This window comes from Candoia aspera, chromosome 5, assembly GCF_035149785.1.
Source record: "Candoia aspera isolate rCanAsp1 chromosome 5, rCanAsp1.hap2, whole genome shotgun sequence".
NCBI lineage: Eukaryota > Metazoa > Chordata > Lepidosauria > Squamata > Boidae > Candoia > Candoia aspera.
Genome location: NC_086157.1, coordinates 56,726,650 through 56,743,785, shown reverse-complemented (window position 1 = coordinate 56,743,785; position 17,136 = coordinate 56,726,650). Strand labels below are relative to the sequence as shown.

General features: G+C 38.5%; 1 protein-coding gene across 1 annotated transcript; it reads left to right on the top strand.

Annotated features, from left to right (window-relative positions):
* The first annotated feature begins 3,902 nt into the window (after positions 1–3,902).
* FUNDC1 (FUN14 domain containing 1) lies at positions 3,903–16,816 on the top strand. The gene is made up of 5 exons (XM_063305264.1): positions 3,903–4,034; positions 10,929–11,085; positions 11,947–12,022; positions 13,274–13,402; positions 16,265–16,816. The coding sequence occupies exons 1-5, from the start codon at positions 4,004–4,006 to the stop codon at positions 16,340–16,342; spliced, it is 471 nt and encodes a 156-aa protein (XP_063161334.1). The 5' UTR covers positions 3,903–4,003; the 3' UTR covers positions 16,343–16,816.
* The last annotated feature ends 320 nt before the right edge of the window (positions 16,817–17,136 follow it).

Below are 17,136 nucleotides of genomic sequence, written 5' to 3'. Positions count from 1 at the left end.
TACCAGCACAAAGAAGTTTCTGGGCTCATCTGTACAGGACAGGACATGCAAACAGACACAAGGACTTTACCAAGGGAATTTCAAACTACTCATATTACACGGAAGTTAAACTACCTGAAGTTCAGTGAGGCTTATTTGGTGTGTATAGCATTGCAGTCTCTGCTATTACTATGAACTCAGTCAGACATCCACGTTAACACGCTACCCTTGTCTTTGAGTCAATAGAAGAGTATGCTAGCACAAATCACAGTGCCCCAAATGCTGAGCCTTATTCCACCTCATGATCAGCAAGTGGTGCTCTCCTTAGTTTTAATGGGGGATATATTAAGAACAAAAATTGGGGAATTTCTCTGGCTTAGTCTTCCCTCCCACTGAGCATCACTGGCAATGGAAGAACACCCACCACTCATTCACCTTAACTTGTGGTAGGGCAGAGTTGGGTAAATATAGTTGGTGCCTGGGATGATGGGGTTAGCCATTTTTCAGAGGTCCTCTATGCCTCTCTCCTGGTATCCAGGCTATGTAGGGTCACCAGTTTAGCCCCACTTTTTAAAAAGAGTACTAGATCTCTGTTGAGAAATACCCTAACTGAAAGGTCACAGTTGTGGAGGAGAGGTTGTAAAAAGTATTGGGGGTGCTCCCTCTTTGTTCATCCTATGCCCTTGTTTCCCCCCCCCCCCCGTGACCTATTAGTCAATTGAGGAGGTACGCAGGTAAAGTGGGAGGGATCAAATGATAATAAGTGAGCTCCATGTTTGAGAGGTAGCCCTGGAGGAGACGAAATTATACCTTCCTGCCACATACCAATAAAATGTACTGCCAGGCAAAACAGTTTGTCAGGCAGAAACAGTGAAAACTTGTAATGTACCCATTGGTGACACAACCAGCAACAGACAGCTGTCAGAACCCATCTTTCTTTCCCAGTTTAAACTGAGGTTCCATGCAGCAGAAGAATAGCTTCTCTCACAAGAGGAAGGCTCTTGTTTTTAAATTTTGAGTCTAGTGCAAGACTATTAAACCTGTTTTTTTTAAAAAAAACAGGTTCTAGTATTTTTCTAAATCTATAGCAATAAGGACCATGTGTAAGAACTGACAGGTGCTCTGGAAAGCACTAGTGGCTGCCTGTCTATGCAGATGGCCAGTGGCCATGGATGGAAGCACCTAGTGACCTGAGAGAGGGGGGCACGTCCACAGAAGCCAAAGATGGCCAAAAAGAGCTGAGTAGATCCCAGCCTCTTACTGCATCATCACTTCATTTTCAGTGAAGCATGCTAGATCATGTCCATGGGAAAAATGTGTTGGGAGGAGGAAAAAAAAAGCATTCCTTTTATTCTGGAACAGCTGTCAATGACTTTAAGTTGCCTCGGCTGTGGGCTACAGATGATCTACAGGCAATATCATGAGGGAAGGTCGTTTAAAAACAGTTTTGGAGGGAGACATAAGAATGAGCCCTCTATTTCTGTTATATGCTGTTAGAGATACATAACAAGGAGATATATTGTTAACATTTAAATAATTTATGAACATTATATTGAGAAAGTTTATCACCATTTCTGCTATTAATTCTGCACTTTAAAATGGATGTTAGTATTTTATTATCCTTGTAGTGCTTTACTAATCTTGCACTCAAAACAGGAAAAACAAGGGTTAGGATTTATTGCAATAAGAGAGCCTACCTCTACACTGCTATTAAAGAAGTCCACAGTACAGCTAATCTTTATGGACAACCTTTGAATCTAACTTATTTAAGGAAACAGATTTCAAAGTTTTGGACTTTATGCATAGTTAGATATTTCAAATTTCAAATCTAATACAAATAAATTGATACAAAATAGTGTCTTTTATGTAGTAATTCATTTTTCTCCTAAATGTTGAAAGCTGTATATATGATATCTCACAACAACTCTGTGAGGTAGACTGAGAGACAACAACTGGCTGTAGTTCATCCTATGGTTGTTAGTAAACACCTGGCTAGAAAGTAACCAACATTTTAAACTAGGATGTTGTGCGAACCAAAGCTGTGTGGTTATTTTTCAGTGTGTTGTATGAATGCAGAAAATTGTGCCAACTAATCAAAGCATGATTCAATTAAGCATAGATAAATAAGTTGTGCAAACATAGACAATGACTTCCATGGCATAGAGGGAATCTGAATCTGGGTCTCCCATTTCTTATGCAACAGTTCACATGCACCATCAAAGCTCTTTATGTAGTACTGCCATAAAGTAACATAGATTTTTTTTATTTTTTGGAAGACTTTATTTCAACAAATATTTGCAGAGTTAGGGGCTGACTTCTTATTTCTTGCTATATTTTTGGGACCCACAGTCCCAGGAAGACTTAGTTATAGGTAATTGGAAATACATATTCCAACATATTTATCAGAGAACTACTTAATAGGCAGAATGGCAGGGAACAATTTCATCAGATTATTTTCTAAGTGGGTGTTTTGTGGTTGGCCACCCATATCATGCCAACTATGTTTTAAACAGACAAGCTTTAGGCCTGAGTGACTTTTTGGGCCTGAGTGACACTTTTTCTATAATGGCCATCAGTCAGAATCTGATACAAAATAGTAGGTGGGACATGAAGAAAGGAGGAACTAGTTGCAAAATATTAAGGATCTGGAAGTAACCCTATGTAATTGCTCTAATCTCATCTACACTTCAGTGACGTGCCTATGGTTTACATTATTATTTAAGGCATTTTCAGACAGATTCTTAATGTTTTTGTGCCATGGACCCCTTTTAAGAAAAATGTATTTAAATGCATAAGCACATAGATATAGATTGTATTACAAGGTCTCAACAAACACAATGGGTTTTTAACACTTTACCAGTACTTTATAAATTAACAATTGTAATCTGTCTCATGTGCAAATCTGCATAAACAAATGGCCTTCCTATCCTTTCCCCTCCCCTCCCTCACTCTAATTGTAATCCTACAATAGTCTAGTGTCACTCAGATGTATAGATGAAGTGAGCTACAACTCACAAAAGTATATGCTTTCTAATAAAATTTCATTCAGAAAATATGCTACCAGTCTCGGAGTTTTTGGCACCACATGGCTCTTCTACAAAGGAACCAATAATGCTCAAATATACTTATCAAAGTATAAAAATTAACAAATATGTAATATAGTAATATATATACTTCTTTATTCTATTAATACTAGCTAAATATTAGATTAGTGACAATAAAGTTGTAATTTTGTTCCCATCCAAGTTCCTGGAGCCCAGGAGGTCATAGACCCCAAGTTAAGAATCCCTACTTTAAGATGCTTTTACCTCGCCACAGCTTCAAGGTGTAAATAACTCTGTAATGCTTTCTCACCTATTATCTTGGAGATGGCGACTAGGTAACCTGCTGTAGATGTGATCACCAGCATGTTTGGGGTATGTTGGAAAGCACAGATGTGTCCCCTCCTCTCAGGTTGCTTGCCTGCCTGCCATTTCTCTCCCCGCGTTTGCCCTCTCCATTACTATTTTGTCTGAGGAATTCCTTTCATATACATCACTCCCTGCTCCGCTTTTCACACCAATTTCTAGAAAAATTTCCACCAGGTCTGCCAAGGAAGAATGTAAGTGTATAGGTAATGTAACACTGCTATATCTTGTTGTGGCAGAGATTATACGGAATACTGCTGAGTGCTATGTAGAAATTAAATAGCCCTATTATTTTCTACATCTTCTAGGGGAAAAAATCAGCTTATACCAGTTTATATTTCTTTCCCTAATTGCGGGGAAGATTAGATCCAAAACATGCTCTAGTTTCAGTGCAGATCAATGATCAAACTACAATTCCCACAGCCCCCCGGGAAGATTCTGTGATGATGTTACCCAGCGACAGTCCAGACGAGCGTGCGAGCCTTCTTTCTTTGCAATGCGCATGCGCTTCTGCAAGAAACTCTCAGAATTCAGAATGATGGAGGGGGGGTAAGTTGCGACTGGGCGGAACACCGCGGCGTCTCCTTTCCTCCCGCTCTTCCCAGTTGCTACTAAACATGGCGTCTCGAAGAAATCGCCCCGCCTCAGGTCAGTGAGAGCCCTATTTCTTTCAGGGCTGTCATGGCGCTATTCCTGCCTTCCCGAATGGAGCTGGCCAGCGTTTCGGGAAGAGATTAAAACCGCTAGTCGAGGAAACGGTTGGCCCGTTTGGCCAGAAGTCGCCCTCGGGCCTCTTCTGACCTTCGCTCTGCGCAGGCAGAGGCTCCCTCCCTCCAACCTCCCTGTGGGTTGAGCGAGAGCTGAGTGGTTGCCCGCGCGGGGCGGAGCTTGCTCAGGCCTTTCCTCGGACGCCCGCTGGGAAACGTGAAGGGCAGGCGGGGCGAAGCGGTGGTCTTTAGCGGGGGCGTCTGGTGGGATGCTGCCTCGCGTTTAACCAGGGAGAAATCTAAGTGGGACTCGCCTTCCTAGTAAAAGGATGTCAGATCGTGCTTTAGAAGAGCCTTGCAGAAGCAGATGAAAAGCCGACTTAGGTCCCAAAATGGCCAACCAGATGCCCCACAGGGATGCTCATGAGCAAGGCGATTCAGAGCTATGCTACCTTTGATCCTGGAGCGTCGTGATTAGTAGCCATGTGGCTTTGCCATTTCCACTCTTGAGTTTGCCTCTCGGTTCCCGATGCTGCGACGATCCACTCTGCTCGCTGGAATTAAGAAGAGTTACTCCCTCCCTGCCATCTCCCCATTTAATTAACATATTACTGATTCTGATTGTAGTTTATGAGCCCATGTGTTAATGTAAACTTAAGCTAGAAATGTATATACTGTGTTGCTGTGTTCACCTGAGAAGGGGGATTGGCTGAGGTTCATTGTTCAGTCGGTGCTTGGTAGTGATTGTGGGGTTTTACCAACAAGAAATATGTCATGGCCTTTTTGAACAAGATCATTAGACACAGGACAGCTCTTTTGTGTATGTATAACTATCTCCTTTCATAGCATGCATCATTTGTTCCATGCTTAATCTAGGACACAGGCAATAAGTAGCATTCCAGCCTTCCCTATAGCATTGGGGATTAATTGGGAAGACCCTCAGTTTGATATTTTTGCTCCAGTAGTTTTATTTGGGTGTGGTTGGGTGTTTACCATGGATTTTTTTTTCCTGTTAACTGCTGGGCGTATTGGAGATTGTGGTAGAAAGCAAAGTAAATAAATACAGTAGTATTTATCTGAATGTGTTGTTTTCCTGGAGAAAGTTCCCATACTGATAGGAGGAAAAAGACACATGGTCCAGATTGGTCTTACTGTTGCTTCTAAGAGGCTTTGCTTAGGGGGGAATCCACATTTGGTGTGAAAAAACTAGCACCATTAGGCTGTAACTCAAAATAAGCTCTCATTGTGTTCACAACTTACTCAGCTAACCCAATTTTATGGATTAGTTGCAATATGTTCAACCACAAACTAGACAAACATGCTTTGGGTGCTGACCAAGCCTAGCCATTGTATTCTTACATACCATGTGTTGTGTGATGCCATTTTACTCCATTTTTAAATAGTTACAAGGCAGTAAATAGAGTATCATTTAACTATTCCCCCATCCAACCTGGAGTTTTAATTTTGCAAAATGTTGAACTTGAGGATAGTGCCATATACTTTTAGAATTAATGATTCTTGTATTTATAATTTTAAATATTTTAGAGGTTGAGAAAATGTCAACTGAAAATAGAATTGGAAACCATAGATTATTCAGAGTTCATGATACTATAATTCCTTTTAGCTGAAGTAGGTCCATGAGATTCATTTTAATTCTGTTTCTTTTTTCCCTAAATTGTATTTACACTTTTAAAATTAAAATTGAATGGGAAATATAAATTATTTTACAAATAGAACATTTCAGGCAGGATCTTGAAATTGTGAGAATTTCATTTTTCATTGTAGCTTGAAAGAGTTACCACCAGGGACCACTGAAAATATAATATTTTGGAAATCTGATTGCAGTAGGTGTCATATATATCTCTTGTAACAGATTCTAATATGTACTGATCCATATTAATCTTTACTTCATGTCTATAATTTATAGTTTAGTTTATGTTGGATTCAACTTGCATTAGTCCCTGTTACTACAGTCTTCGTCATGAAGAAAGGGAATTGAAATCCAGCATCAGAAGAGCTATAAGTTATCACCCATAGAGCTTAGAAATAGATTGTATTTAGTGCATCTGTAGCATTGAAACTCACAAAACACATTAGAGACTCTGAAATATTTTAGTTAACAGTAAATATAGTTTTCTGTTCTATTGATTTTTATGAAAACATCAGTAGTTTAGAATTACATAGGAATGAAATTCCACATCTATTTATAGATAAATCATGCTTTGTTAACAGCCAATGCAAACTTGGTTGACTGGTTATCTAACAGTAGAAAAGCCTTTTTTTACTTTATTTTTAGAAGTTTACAAAATATAAACAGAATACTAAAATACACAGCAATAAGAACATTTAATTCAAGAAATAAGAATTTTTTAAAAAGTAAAATGAGAAGTGAAAAAAGAAAAAGATAAAAAGGACACCCTAAAAACCTTAATAAATTTAACCAATTACAGTACTAAAGAGTTTGGTTGAAAATAAAAATCTAACATATGTTAAACTTACAGTCACTAGTTTGCGAAAAGTACCATATAATACTGTATTATACAAGACAACCCCCCCCCCAATGCTATTATATTATTGTAAAATATCATAAAATATCTTCAGCAAAGGATCGTTACCTTGTCGTGGTGCTGGAGCTTGAGCACCTCAATGATGCCATGAGCTAAACCGTGAAGGGCCACCCAAGACGGGAAGGTCATGACAGAGAGGTCAGACTAAATGCGATCCCTGGGGAAGGTAATGGCAACCCACCTCAGTATTCTTGCCGTGAAAACTAAATGGATCAGTACAACCAGAGATATGTCGGTATACCATCGGAAGATGAGACCCCCAGGTCGGAAGATGGTCAAAATGCTACTGGGGAGGAACAGAGGATGAGCTCAACTAGCCCCAGACGTGATGACGCAGCTAGCTCAAAGCCGAAAGGACGGCTAGCGGCCGACGGTGCTGGTGGTGAACGGCGAATCCGATGTTCTAAGGATCAACACACCATTGGAACCTGGAATGTAAGATCTATGAGCCAGGGCAAATTGGATGTGGTTATTGGTGAGATGTCAAGATTAAAGATAGACATTCTGGGCGTCAGTGAACTGAAATGGACTGGAATGGGCCACTTCACATCAAATGACCACCAGATCTACTACTGCGGACAAGAGGACCACAGAAGAAATGGAGTAGCCTTCATAATTACTAGTAAAGTGGCTAAAGCAGTGCTTGGATACAACCCAAAAAACGACAGAATGATCTCAATTCGAATTCAGGGCAAGCCATCTAACATCACAGTGATCCAAATATACGCCCCAACCACAAATGCTGAAGAAGCTGAAGTAGAGCAGTTCTATGAGGATCTGCAGCACCTACTGGACAACACGCCTAAAAGAGATGTTATTTTCATCACAGGAGACTGGAATGCTAAGGTGGGCAGTCAAATGACACCTCGAATTACAGGTAAGTATGGCCTGGGAGAACAAAACGAAGCAGGACACAGGCTGATAGAATTTTGCCAAGACAATTCACTCTGCATAACAAACACTCTCTTCCAACAACCTAAGAGACGGCTTTATACATGGACTTCACCAGATGGACAACACCGAAATCAGATTGATTACATCCTTTGCAGCCAAAGGTGGCGGACATCTGTACAGTCGGTAAAAACAAGGCCTGGAGCTGACTGTAGTTCAGATCACGAACTTCTTCTTGCACAATTTAGGATCAGACTAAAGAGATTAGGGAAGACCCACAGATCAGCTAGATATGAGCTCACTAATATTCCTAAGGAATATGCAGTGGAGGTGAAGAATAGATTTAAGGGACTGGACTTAGTAGATAGGGTCCCGGAAGAACTCTGGACAGAAGTTGGCAGCATTGTTCAGGAGGCGGCAACAAAATACATCCCAAAGAAAGAGAAAACCAAGAAGGCAAAATGGCTGTCTGCTGAGACACTAGAAGTAGCCCAAGAAAGAAGGAAAGCAAAAGGCCACAGTGATAGGGGGAGATATGCCCAATTAAATGCAAAATTCCAGAGGTTAGCCAGAAGAGATCAGGAATTATTTTTAAACAAGCAATGCGCGGAAGTGGAAGAAGACAATAGAATAGGAAGGACAAGAGACCTCTTCCAGAAAATTAGAAACATTGGAGGTAAATTCCAGGCAAAAATGGGTATGATCAAAAACAAAGATGGCAAGGACCTAACAGAAGAAGAAGAGATCAAGAAAAGGTGGCAAGAATATACAGAAAACCTGTATAGGAAGGATAACAATATCGGGGATAGCTTTGACGGTGTGGTCGGTGAGCTAGAGCCAGACATCCTGAAGAGTGAGGTTGAGTGGGCCTTAAGAAGCATTGCTAATAACAAGGCAACAGGAGACGACGGCATCCCAGCTGAACTGTTCAAAATCTTGCAAGATGATGCTGTCGAGGTAATGCATGCTATATGCCAGCAAATTTGGAAAACACAAGAATGGCCATCAGACTGGAAAAAATCAACTTATATCCCCATACCAAAAAAGGGGAACACTAAAGAATGTTCAAACTATCGAACAGTGGCACTCATTTCACATGCCAGTAAGGTAATGCTCAAGATCCTGCAAGGTAGACTTCAGCAGTTCATGGAGCGAGAATTGCCAGATGTACAAGCTGGGTATAGAAAAGGCAGAGGAACTAGAGACCAAATTGCCAATATCCGCTGGATAATGGAAAAAGCCAGGGAGTTTCAGAAAAACATCTATTTCTGTTTTATTGACTATTCTAAAGCCTTTGACTGTGTGGACCATAACAAATTGTGGCAAGTTCTTAGTGGTATGGGGATACCAAGTCATCTTGTATGACTCCTGAAGAATCTGTATAACGACCAAGTAGCAACAGTAAGAACAGACCACGGAACAACAGACTGGTTTAAGATTGGGAAAGGAGTACGGCAGGGCTGTATACTCTCACCCTACCTATTCAACTTGTACGCAGAACACATCATGCGACAAGCTGGGCTTGAGGAATCCAAGGCTGGAGTTAAAATCTCTGGAAGAAACATTAACAATCTCAGATATGCAGATGATACCACTTTGATGGCTGAAAGTGAAGAGGAACTGAGGAGCCTTATGATGAAGGTGAAAGAAGAAAGTGCAAAAGCTGGTTTGCAGCTAAACCTCAAAAAAACCAAGATTATGGCAACCAGCTTGATTGATAACTGGCAAATAGAGGGAGAAAATGTAGAAGCAGTGAAAGACTTTGTATTTCTAGGTGCAAAGATTACTGCAGATGCTGACTGCAGTCAGGAAATCAGAAGACGCTTAATCCTTGGGAGAAGAGCAATGACAAATCTCGATAAAATAGTTAAGAGCAGAGACATCACACTGACAACAAAGGCCCGCATAGTTAAAGCAATGGTGTTCCCTGTAGTAACATATGGCTGCGAGAGCTGGACCATAAGGAAGGCTGAGCGAAGGAAGATCGATGCTTTTGAACTGTGATGTTGGAGGAAAATTCTGAGAGTGCCTTGGACTGCAAGAAGATCCAACCAGTCCATCCTCCAGGAAATAAAGCCAGACTGCTCACTTGAGGGAATGATATTAAAGGCAAAACTGAAATACTTTGGCCACATAATGAGAAGACAGGACACCCTGGAGAAGATGCTGATGCTAGGGAGAGTGGAAGGCAAAAGGAAGAGGGGTCGACCAAGGGCAAGATGGATGGATGATATTCTAGAGGTGACGGACTCGTCCCTGGGGGAGCTGGGGGTGTTGACGACCGACAGGAAGCTCTGGCGTGGGCTGGTCCATGAAGTCACGAAGAGTCGGAAGCGACTAAACGAATAAACAACAAAATCATAAAATATATGCCAGAGAAAAACATATTTCTTCATCCTTTGATTAGTAGAAAATATTGCTTTTTCCAGAATGGATAAATAGCATATTTCCAAGAGCCGGTTCTTACTGTCTGGAATAATAGCACTTTTCAAATTTCTGTATGTAATTCTTCCGTGCCCCCCTACCCATGCCCGGTACAACCATAATTCCTCATAGACAGTTACATTCCAGAGTTTTGGTATATAATTCAACATCACATCTTTAATGTTGACGTAGTTCCCCATAAATCTACTTGTGTACATTAAAATACCATTCCAGAAATCTTCTAAAGTTCACATAAACATTTCATATGGGTCAATGATTCCTCAAAATTTTAGTATCTCCAACAGAGAAAATCTGATATCATCCTTTCAAGTATATTGTTTGGGGATTCCAATATATTTTAAATAGCGTTTTTTGATGAATCAACTTTAATCTCAAGTTCGTAAATACCATTTTAACATTTTAAAGGATATTATAATACAGGTAGTCCTCATTTAGCAACCACAATTGGGACTGGCAACTTGGTTGTTAAGCAAAGCAGTTGCTAAGTGAAAAATCACTGAGGCTGTGCTTAACTATCTTATTTCAGCTTTCGTTTTCTCTACAGACCTGTGAAGGTTGTAAATGCAGGCATTGGTTGCAAAGTTACTTCTTCATCAGTGTCATAACTGAATGATCACTGTCTGAGGCAGTCGCTAAGCGAGGACTACTTGTATTATATTGGCATTAACAGAGATTCCAAATCTAGGTTTGATTGCCATATTCAATGCTTTCAAAGATAATTAAAATATCTTCTCTTTATCATTGTTTTTATTACTAAGAAAATACAACAGTTTTGTATAATTTGATATTCAGGGTAGCTCAGTGAAAATGCACTTGTATTATCTAGTTTCATAATGCATATGTTTGCTACTTAGCATTATTGGGAGCCATGTTGAGTACTTCCTCATCTTTTTAAAGTTTAGAACGTGTCTAACTTTCCATTTCTTTTAAAGAACATGACAGTGATGATGATTCATACGAAGTACTGGATTTAACAGAATATGCAAGGCGTCATCATTGGTGGAACCGGGTATTTGGCAGAAATTCTGAACCTATTGTAGAAAAATATTCTGTAGCTACTCAGATTGTAATGGGTGGTATAACAGGCTGGTGAGAACAAATTACTTTGACATTCTATTTTGCACAATTATTTTTCATACTTAATCTCTTTTCTTTTTAAAAATTATATCTAATTCAATGCTAAATTTATTAATTTGCTGTATTTTTCTATTAAGTAACTTACTGTCTGATGGATTATAAAACTATTAAGCAAGTTAATAGAAGTAAAAGAATTTTTCAATACATGCAAGTAATTTGTAAAGTATCTTAAAAGTATCGTAAAGTATCTTAAACAGAAACGTTTTCTATTGTGATTTTTGAAAAGAAAATGAAAAAAAATATGAGTAGATTAAATGGTTAGTTTTAGGTATCAGAAATATTTTTTATGTGACTAAAAACAAGAAGCTGAAAAGTGATTAAGTGGTCTTCCCAGAAATGAATACAGATGCTACAGAAAAGTTTATTTTAAAAGTACCATGTAATTGGGCTGAAAGAGACTGAACAAATATGTTCAACACTGGGGTATGTGGTACAGTGATGATATAGTTTATATTTGACAGCATCTTCATTGTATGTTGTTATGAATAGCATATTCTCCTTAAAGACTGTGATTATTTCAATACATGAAGATACAGAAAGCTGCATGGTCATATTTATTAAAGAAGATAGATTCTAGCCTTACATTTTAAAATGACTAAATCTCTTGTGTTACTCTGCTATTACTTCCTCTGCATTGCCAACATTCTGGCATATTTCCTATACTTTTCACAATGGACATTTTTAGAATGTTAAAGTTAACACCAGTGATCTGATTATTTTTATTGCCCATTGTCTTATGAATGCTTATTTGAAAGTAGGTGTGCAGTAAGTATACACAGATCCTGAATTTTATTTCTCTCTCTCTTCTTTAAGGTGTGCAGGATTTTTGTTTCAGAAGGTTGGAAAACTTGCAGCAACTGCAGTAGGTGGTGGCTTTCTTTTGCTACAAGTAGGTAGATGTTATTATTCTGAAAATACAAATTCAAGTAGATGTCAGTTAAATGTTTTACAAATGGAAAAGGAGGTGGAACCTACAGAAATATTTAAGGGATTGTGCAAACAGATTTTCAGAAGTATTTAAAGCTAACTAAAACTTTTTTAAAAATAAAAAGTTGCATATATTTAACAACAAATCACATGAGCTGACATACAGAAGCTTATCATTCTGCATACTCCCCTTGCCCCAGTCTTCAGTAGAGATCACCCAATTCCTAAAGCATATTTTGACAAGAAGCTAATAACTGGGGAGAGAAAATCCATTCTACCAGTAAAAATAGACATAGTTAGGTACAGTCCTATAGATTTAGTAAAAAAAATTGCTGTATTTATTTTTGTGCAGATTTCTATTAATATACTGTATTCTAATAAGTATAGGGCTTTATGTAAAATCTAAGTGTACATATTTTAAAACACACTGCAATCAAGTATCTATTCAATAAACCCGATTGGTAATTAGGTAGAAAGTAACAAGTTTGATCCATAAGGAGAACAAACCTATTTCAGTTTAAGATTAAGAGTTTGATGTGTATTGTTATTTTATCTAGGGAGATATGTAATGTGAAATGGCAAAACTAATATTTCCTATTGAATTATCCTCTGTCATAAATGCATAGTTTAAATCTTTAAAAAGGATGTTTTTGCTTTATACTGATGGCAGCACCAGGGGAGACATCCATGTGTAGAGAAATGGCATCATGTGTCCTTTTGATTTGCTATTGATAGAGCAGAATACAGTGGTGGAAAAGCTTTCCCAGCTTATTGATTAGCTGTCTGCATTATATGGAGCCATCAGGCTGTTTGTTTATTTAGTACATTTATAGGCTACCCATTTCATATACTTGACTCTGGGTGGCTGGTACATATTGGGGAATCAAACTGGGTTAGAAAGTGGTATCTTGTACTCACCCCTTCAGGCTCCATTTTTCCCCCTGCTGCACTGGGAAAATTGAGACAGTGGAACATTGAATGAGTAGAACTTTCTATGGGTGGGCTGAGACATTTCTTGCAGATGTCGTTTTTTCTGGCCTACTTCTGTCTTGACTGGCACAGACATCACTTCCTGAGGCCCCTCAGCCAGCTCACAAGTGGTTTATTTCTTTGGTATAAAGTCCTTTATATCCTGATAGTTTTTAAAATTTATTTTGCTCAATGCAAATATATATTTTTTTGAATTCTTAAAATGTGTCTCTTATATTCCTAGATAGCTAGCCATAGTGGTTACATACAAATTGACTGGAAAAGAGTCGAAAAAGATGTAAATAAAGCAAAAAAGCAGCTCAAAAAACGTGCAAACAAAGCAGCACCAGAAATCAACACATTAATTGAAGAGGTAAAATATGTATTACTGATTTTGAATATTGATTTTGTGTACTTTCTTGGTATAAGGATGGCCCATTCAGGGGAAAAACGTGTTTGATAGATCTTCAGCATGTCATATCTCATGCTGTCTCAGCTTTATTCTGAACTTGTCAGAAACAAGTGAATTCAGTCATGTTCAGTTAGTAGTAGTGGAGGAAGAGAAGTGGGTCAGTTGTCTCTGCCTTGCAGAGTTCTTCAGGGATTGCTCTGCTCTCCCCTGCTCTTTAACATGTATATGAAGCTGCTGGTGAGGTCATCTGACACACAGTTCAGGGTGATCCTTGTGATGCTGAACTTTACATCACTATTTCTGGAGGTAGGGGAAAGGCTATTGATGTCCTTTCTGGATACTTGGAGACTATCAGGGATTGGATGTGCAGAACAGACTGTAGCCATGTCCAAACCAGAGGTACTATTTGCCATTGAGGCACTCCATTGACACCAATGTTCTGTCTGGAAGACAGGCACACCCCTGAAGGAGCAGGTTTGGGACTTGGGGATTCTTCTAGTCTTCTAGCTTTTGCTAGTACAGCAGGTGGAAGCTGTGACTTGAGGGGTCTTTGCCCAGCTTCAGCTAGTGCACCAGTTAAGGCATTACCTGGCAGAAGAGGACCTTGCTACAGTAACTTCTGCTCTTATTACCACCAGGTTAGATGATTGCAGTGTACTTCGTAATAGTCTGCCTTTAAAGAGAATTCAGAAGCAGTAATTAGTACAAAATGCAGTGGCCTATATGATAACTGGCACTTGCTGCTGGAACATATTACACTTTTTGCTATGGGGCTCTGCACAAGCTACCAATTAGCTTCTGGGTGCAATTTAAAAAGCTGGTTTTGACCTACAAAACCCTTTATGTTTTGGCACATGGGTAATTACAGGACTGCTTGCTCCAACCAGAGTCAGCCTAATCAATTAGTTCATCCACGGAGAAAGTGCTTCTAGTGTCCCACTTTTGGGGATAAAAGGAGCTACTTCTTGGTAGTAGGGCCCGTTCTGTACAACAGTCTTCCTGTGAAAAGCAGACTGGCCCCCTCACTGATTTTATTCAGAAAGATGCTGAAACAACTGTTCCAGAGGGCATTCTGATTAAATTGGGTCATTTCTTTTTTATTTGGGAGATTGTTTTATTCTTGATATTGTTATATTGTTTTGATTTTATGCTTATTTTATTCTTACTCTTTTTGTATATAAGGTTAACTGCCAAGGGTTGTTTGTGGTAAGATATAAATGAGATAAATAAGCACAGTACTGACATAGAATAAATCAAGAATTGATACAATAATGTATTACAATAAATTACAGTATAAAGGCATTTCTAAAGATACATGACCTGTAGTATTAACCTATATGCTTTCAAAGCAGCAAGTAAGGGTTTACTTATTTATTATAAAGCAATTTCACAGGGGCAGATGATAAGGAAATGTTTTTAGTGCTTTTTTAAAGTTAAGTGATTCAACTTCAAGTTTAATCCTAGTGAGAGTCTGTTGCAGAGAGCCAGAGTCAGATGAGAAAAAGCTCTTAAGAGAGCCCTGGATATGCTAGTATGTAGTAGAATCAAATGATCCTGGCCCAATGTAACATTATTAAAAGAGTCAGAAACAAAATAAGAAAGATCCATAAAAGTATGAACAACAGTACTCTGGTCATGAATCAAGCTATGGAATGAAATCTTGGATAACCTAGTCAACAGGCTGCTACAATAATCCAAGTGTGACACAATCAGGGCATTAACCAAGAAGATCTGACAGATTCTGTGTGCATTCATTCCATGGAAATAGGTTTTAAGAAGCTGTGTTTTTGGGGGGAATGTTTTTAATAAAAGTTTTTAAGATGATATATCACGGGTTTGGACTTCCAGGAAGCTCACAACTGACAACCTTGGAACTCAAAGTGAGAAATAGGAAAGGGAGGGTGGGGAATGAGATGATCAGCTTGGAACACAATAATCTCTACCATATGTTCAATGTAAGACAGTGGGAGGAGATCCAATACGAAACCATGCTATAGCAGTAATAAAAAAAATTCCCACATTATTGTTATCCACAGAAGGGACAAACAAATCTGAAAGTTGTCAGCATATATGTAGGATTTAATTTGGAATACAAAATCAGAGCACATCCTGGAAGAGTTTATCAAGGGACCTAACACTGAGCTGTGAAGAATTCCTACTGGCGGTGGGAAAGATTCATTCCATGAAACTGAAAACATTCTGTGAGATTAAGACTGAAACCACTGAATCTGCAGTTTAGCTATTTGCAGTTGTAAGTTGAAATGGAACTCCTGCAAATAATGGGTATTTGAAGAAAAATAGACATTTTTTTCCTTCTCTTCTCTTCTGTATTTGGATAGCCAACAAAAAGAGTTTCTTACTATTCTTCGAAAATGTAAGTGAGAACTAATGGGATGTTATCTAATCCTTTTCATTGAAGAGAGATGTACAGCAGGGTTATGCTGTCATTAAAACTTTTTAGCTTGTGCAGATGGAGCAGAATGATTCATAGCTTCATACATACGAAGAATAGAAAGTAATCCTATTTGCAGATTATGTGTGGTGTTTATTGATAAATCTGAATCTCTCATAGCAAAATTAGTAGCATTAGTAGCATTAATTGAGGGCTTCAGACCCTTCTCTGAATACCAACTTGTATTAGTCTAAATTTCAACCAAAGCTTTCGGGGCAGGAGGATTAGGGGATTCTCTTGGACCAGTAGGTTGCCCATCTGTGTACGACAGGAATAGCCAAATACCATAGCAAAACCTTTGTAGTATAACTGCGCACTGGTTAGCATCCAATGCATATATGCAATCTGACATAAACCTCTTTCATTTTCAGTCAACGGAATTTCTTAAACAGAACATTGTGGTGTCTGGTGGGTTTGTCGGAGGCTTCTTGTTGGGCCTTGCATCTTAAGGACATGATTTTCATCATCCTGCTGACTTAACCACAGTAAAGACGAATGACAACAATGCACAGACCCTTTCTGAGTCTCTTCCTAAATCTCCTGAGCAAGAAGGATGGAATTACCAGACACATTGGAACATTTTATGTCTTAGGCTTTACCTCCTTAAGCTTGCCAAAGCAGGTTTGCTGAAAATTCTGCTTTGCATTCAGTATCATTCCTGAAGAAAAAAAGGCTAATTCTCATAATATTTTTATTTTCTTTTAGACTTCATATGAATATGTTATTTTTGTTCTGCATTTCTCATTTTAGGGTTTATATTTATTATGTAAAGTTATCTCATATGTGGTTAATATTGTACTTCAAGTGCAGGGCTAGCCATCTTTCTTTTGAAATCACTGCATAATAATTTGTACATGTAATATCTTTTTTTTTGCAAAGATAAAATAATAAGCAACTATGAACCTATTAAAGAGTAAAAATATCATTAACAGATCTTTGCTTTTTTATATTTTCATTCTTTTATCAACTTGGGATTGCATTATGAATCAGGCTTCAAGTGGCCTCTTTCTGATGTAAACTATATCTTCTTGGTTCTGGACTACAAAGTACAACTCATTCTTTCAGTGCTACAGTATCATTGTTGCATAATGGTACCTTTGGGAAATTGAGTTAGTAGATTAAGAAGTACATGCAACTATATTGATGAAGAAAAGAAGTCCATATTAAGGCAACTGTTTTATTACCCAGTTAAGCAAATAGCATGCAAGCTTTTGAATTTCAAGTATCCTTCTTCCAGATAGCA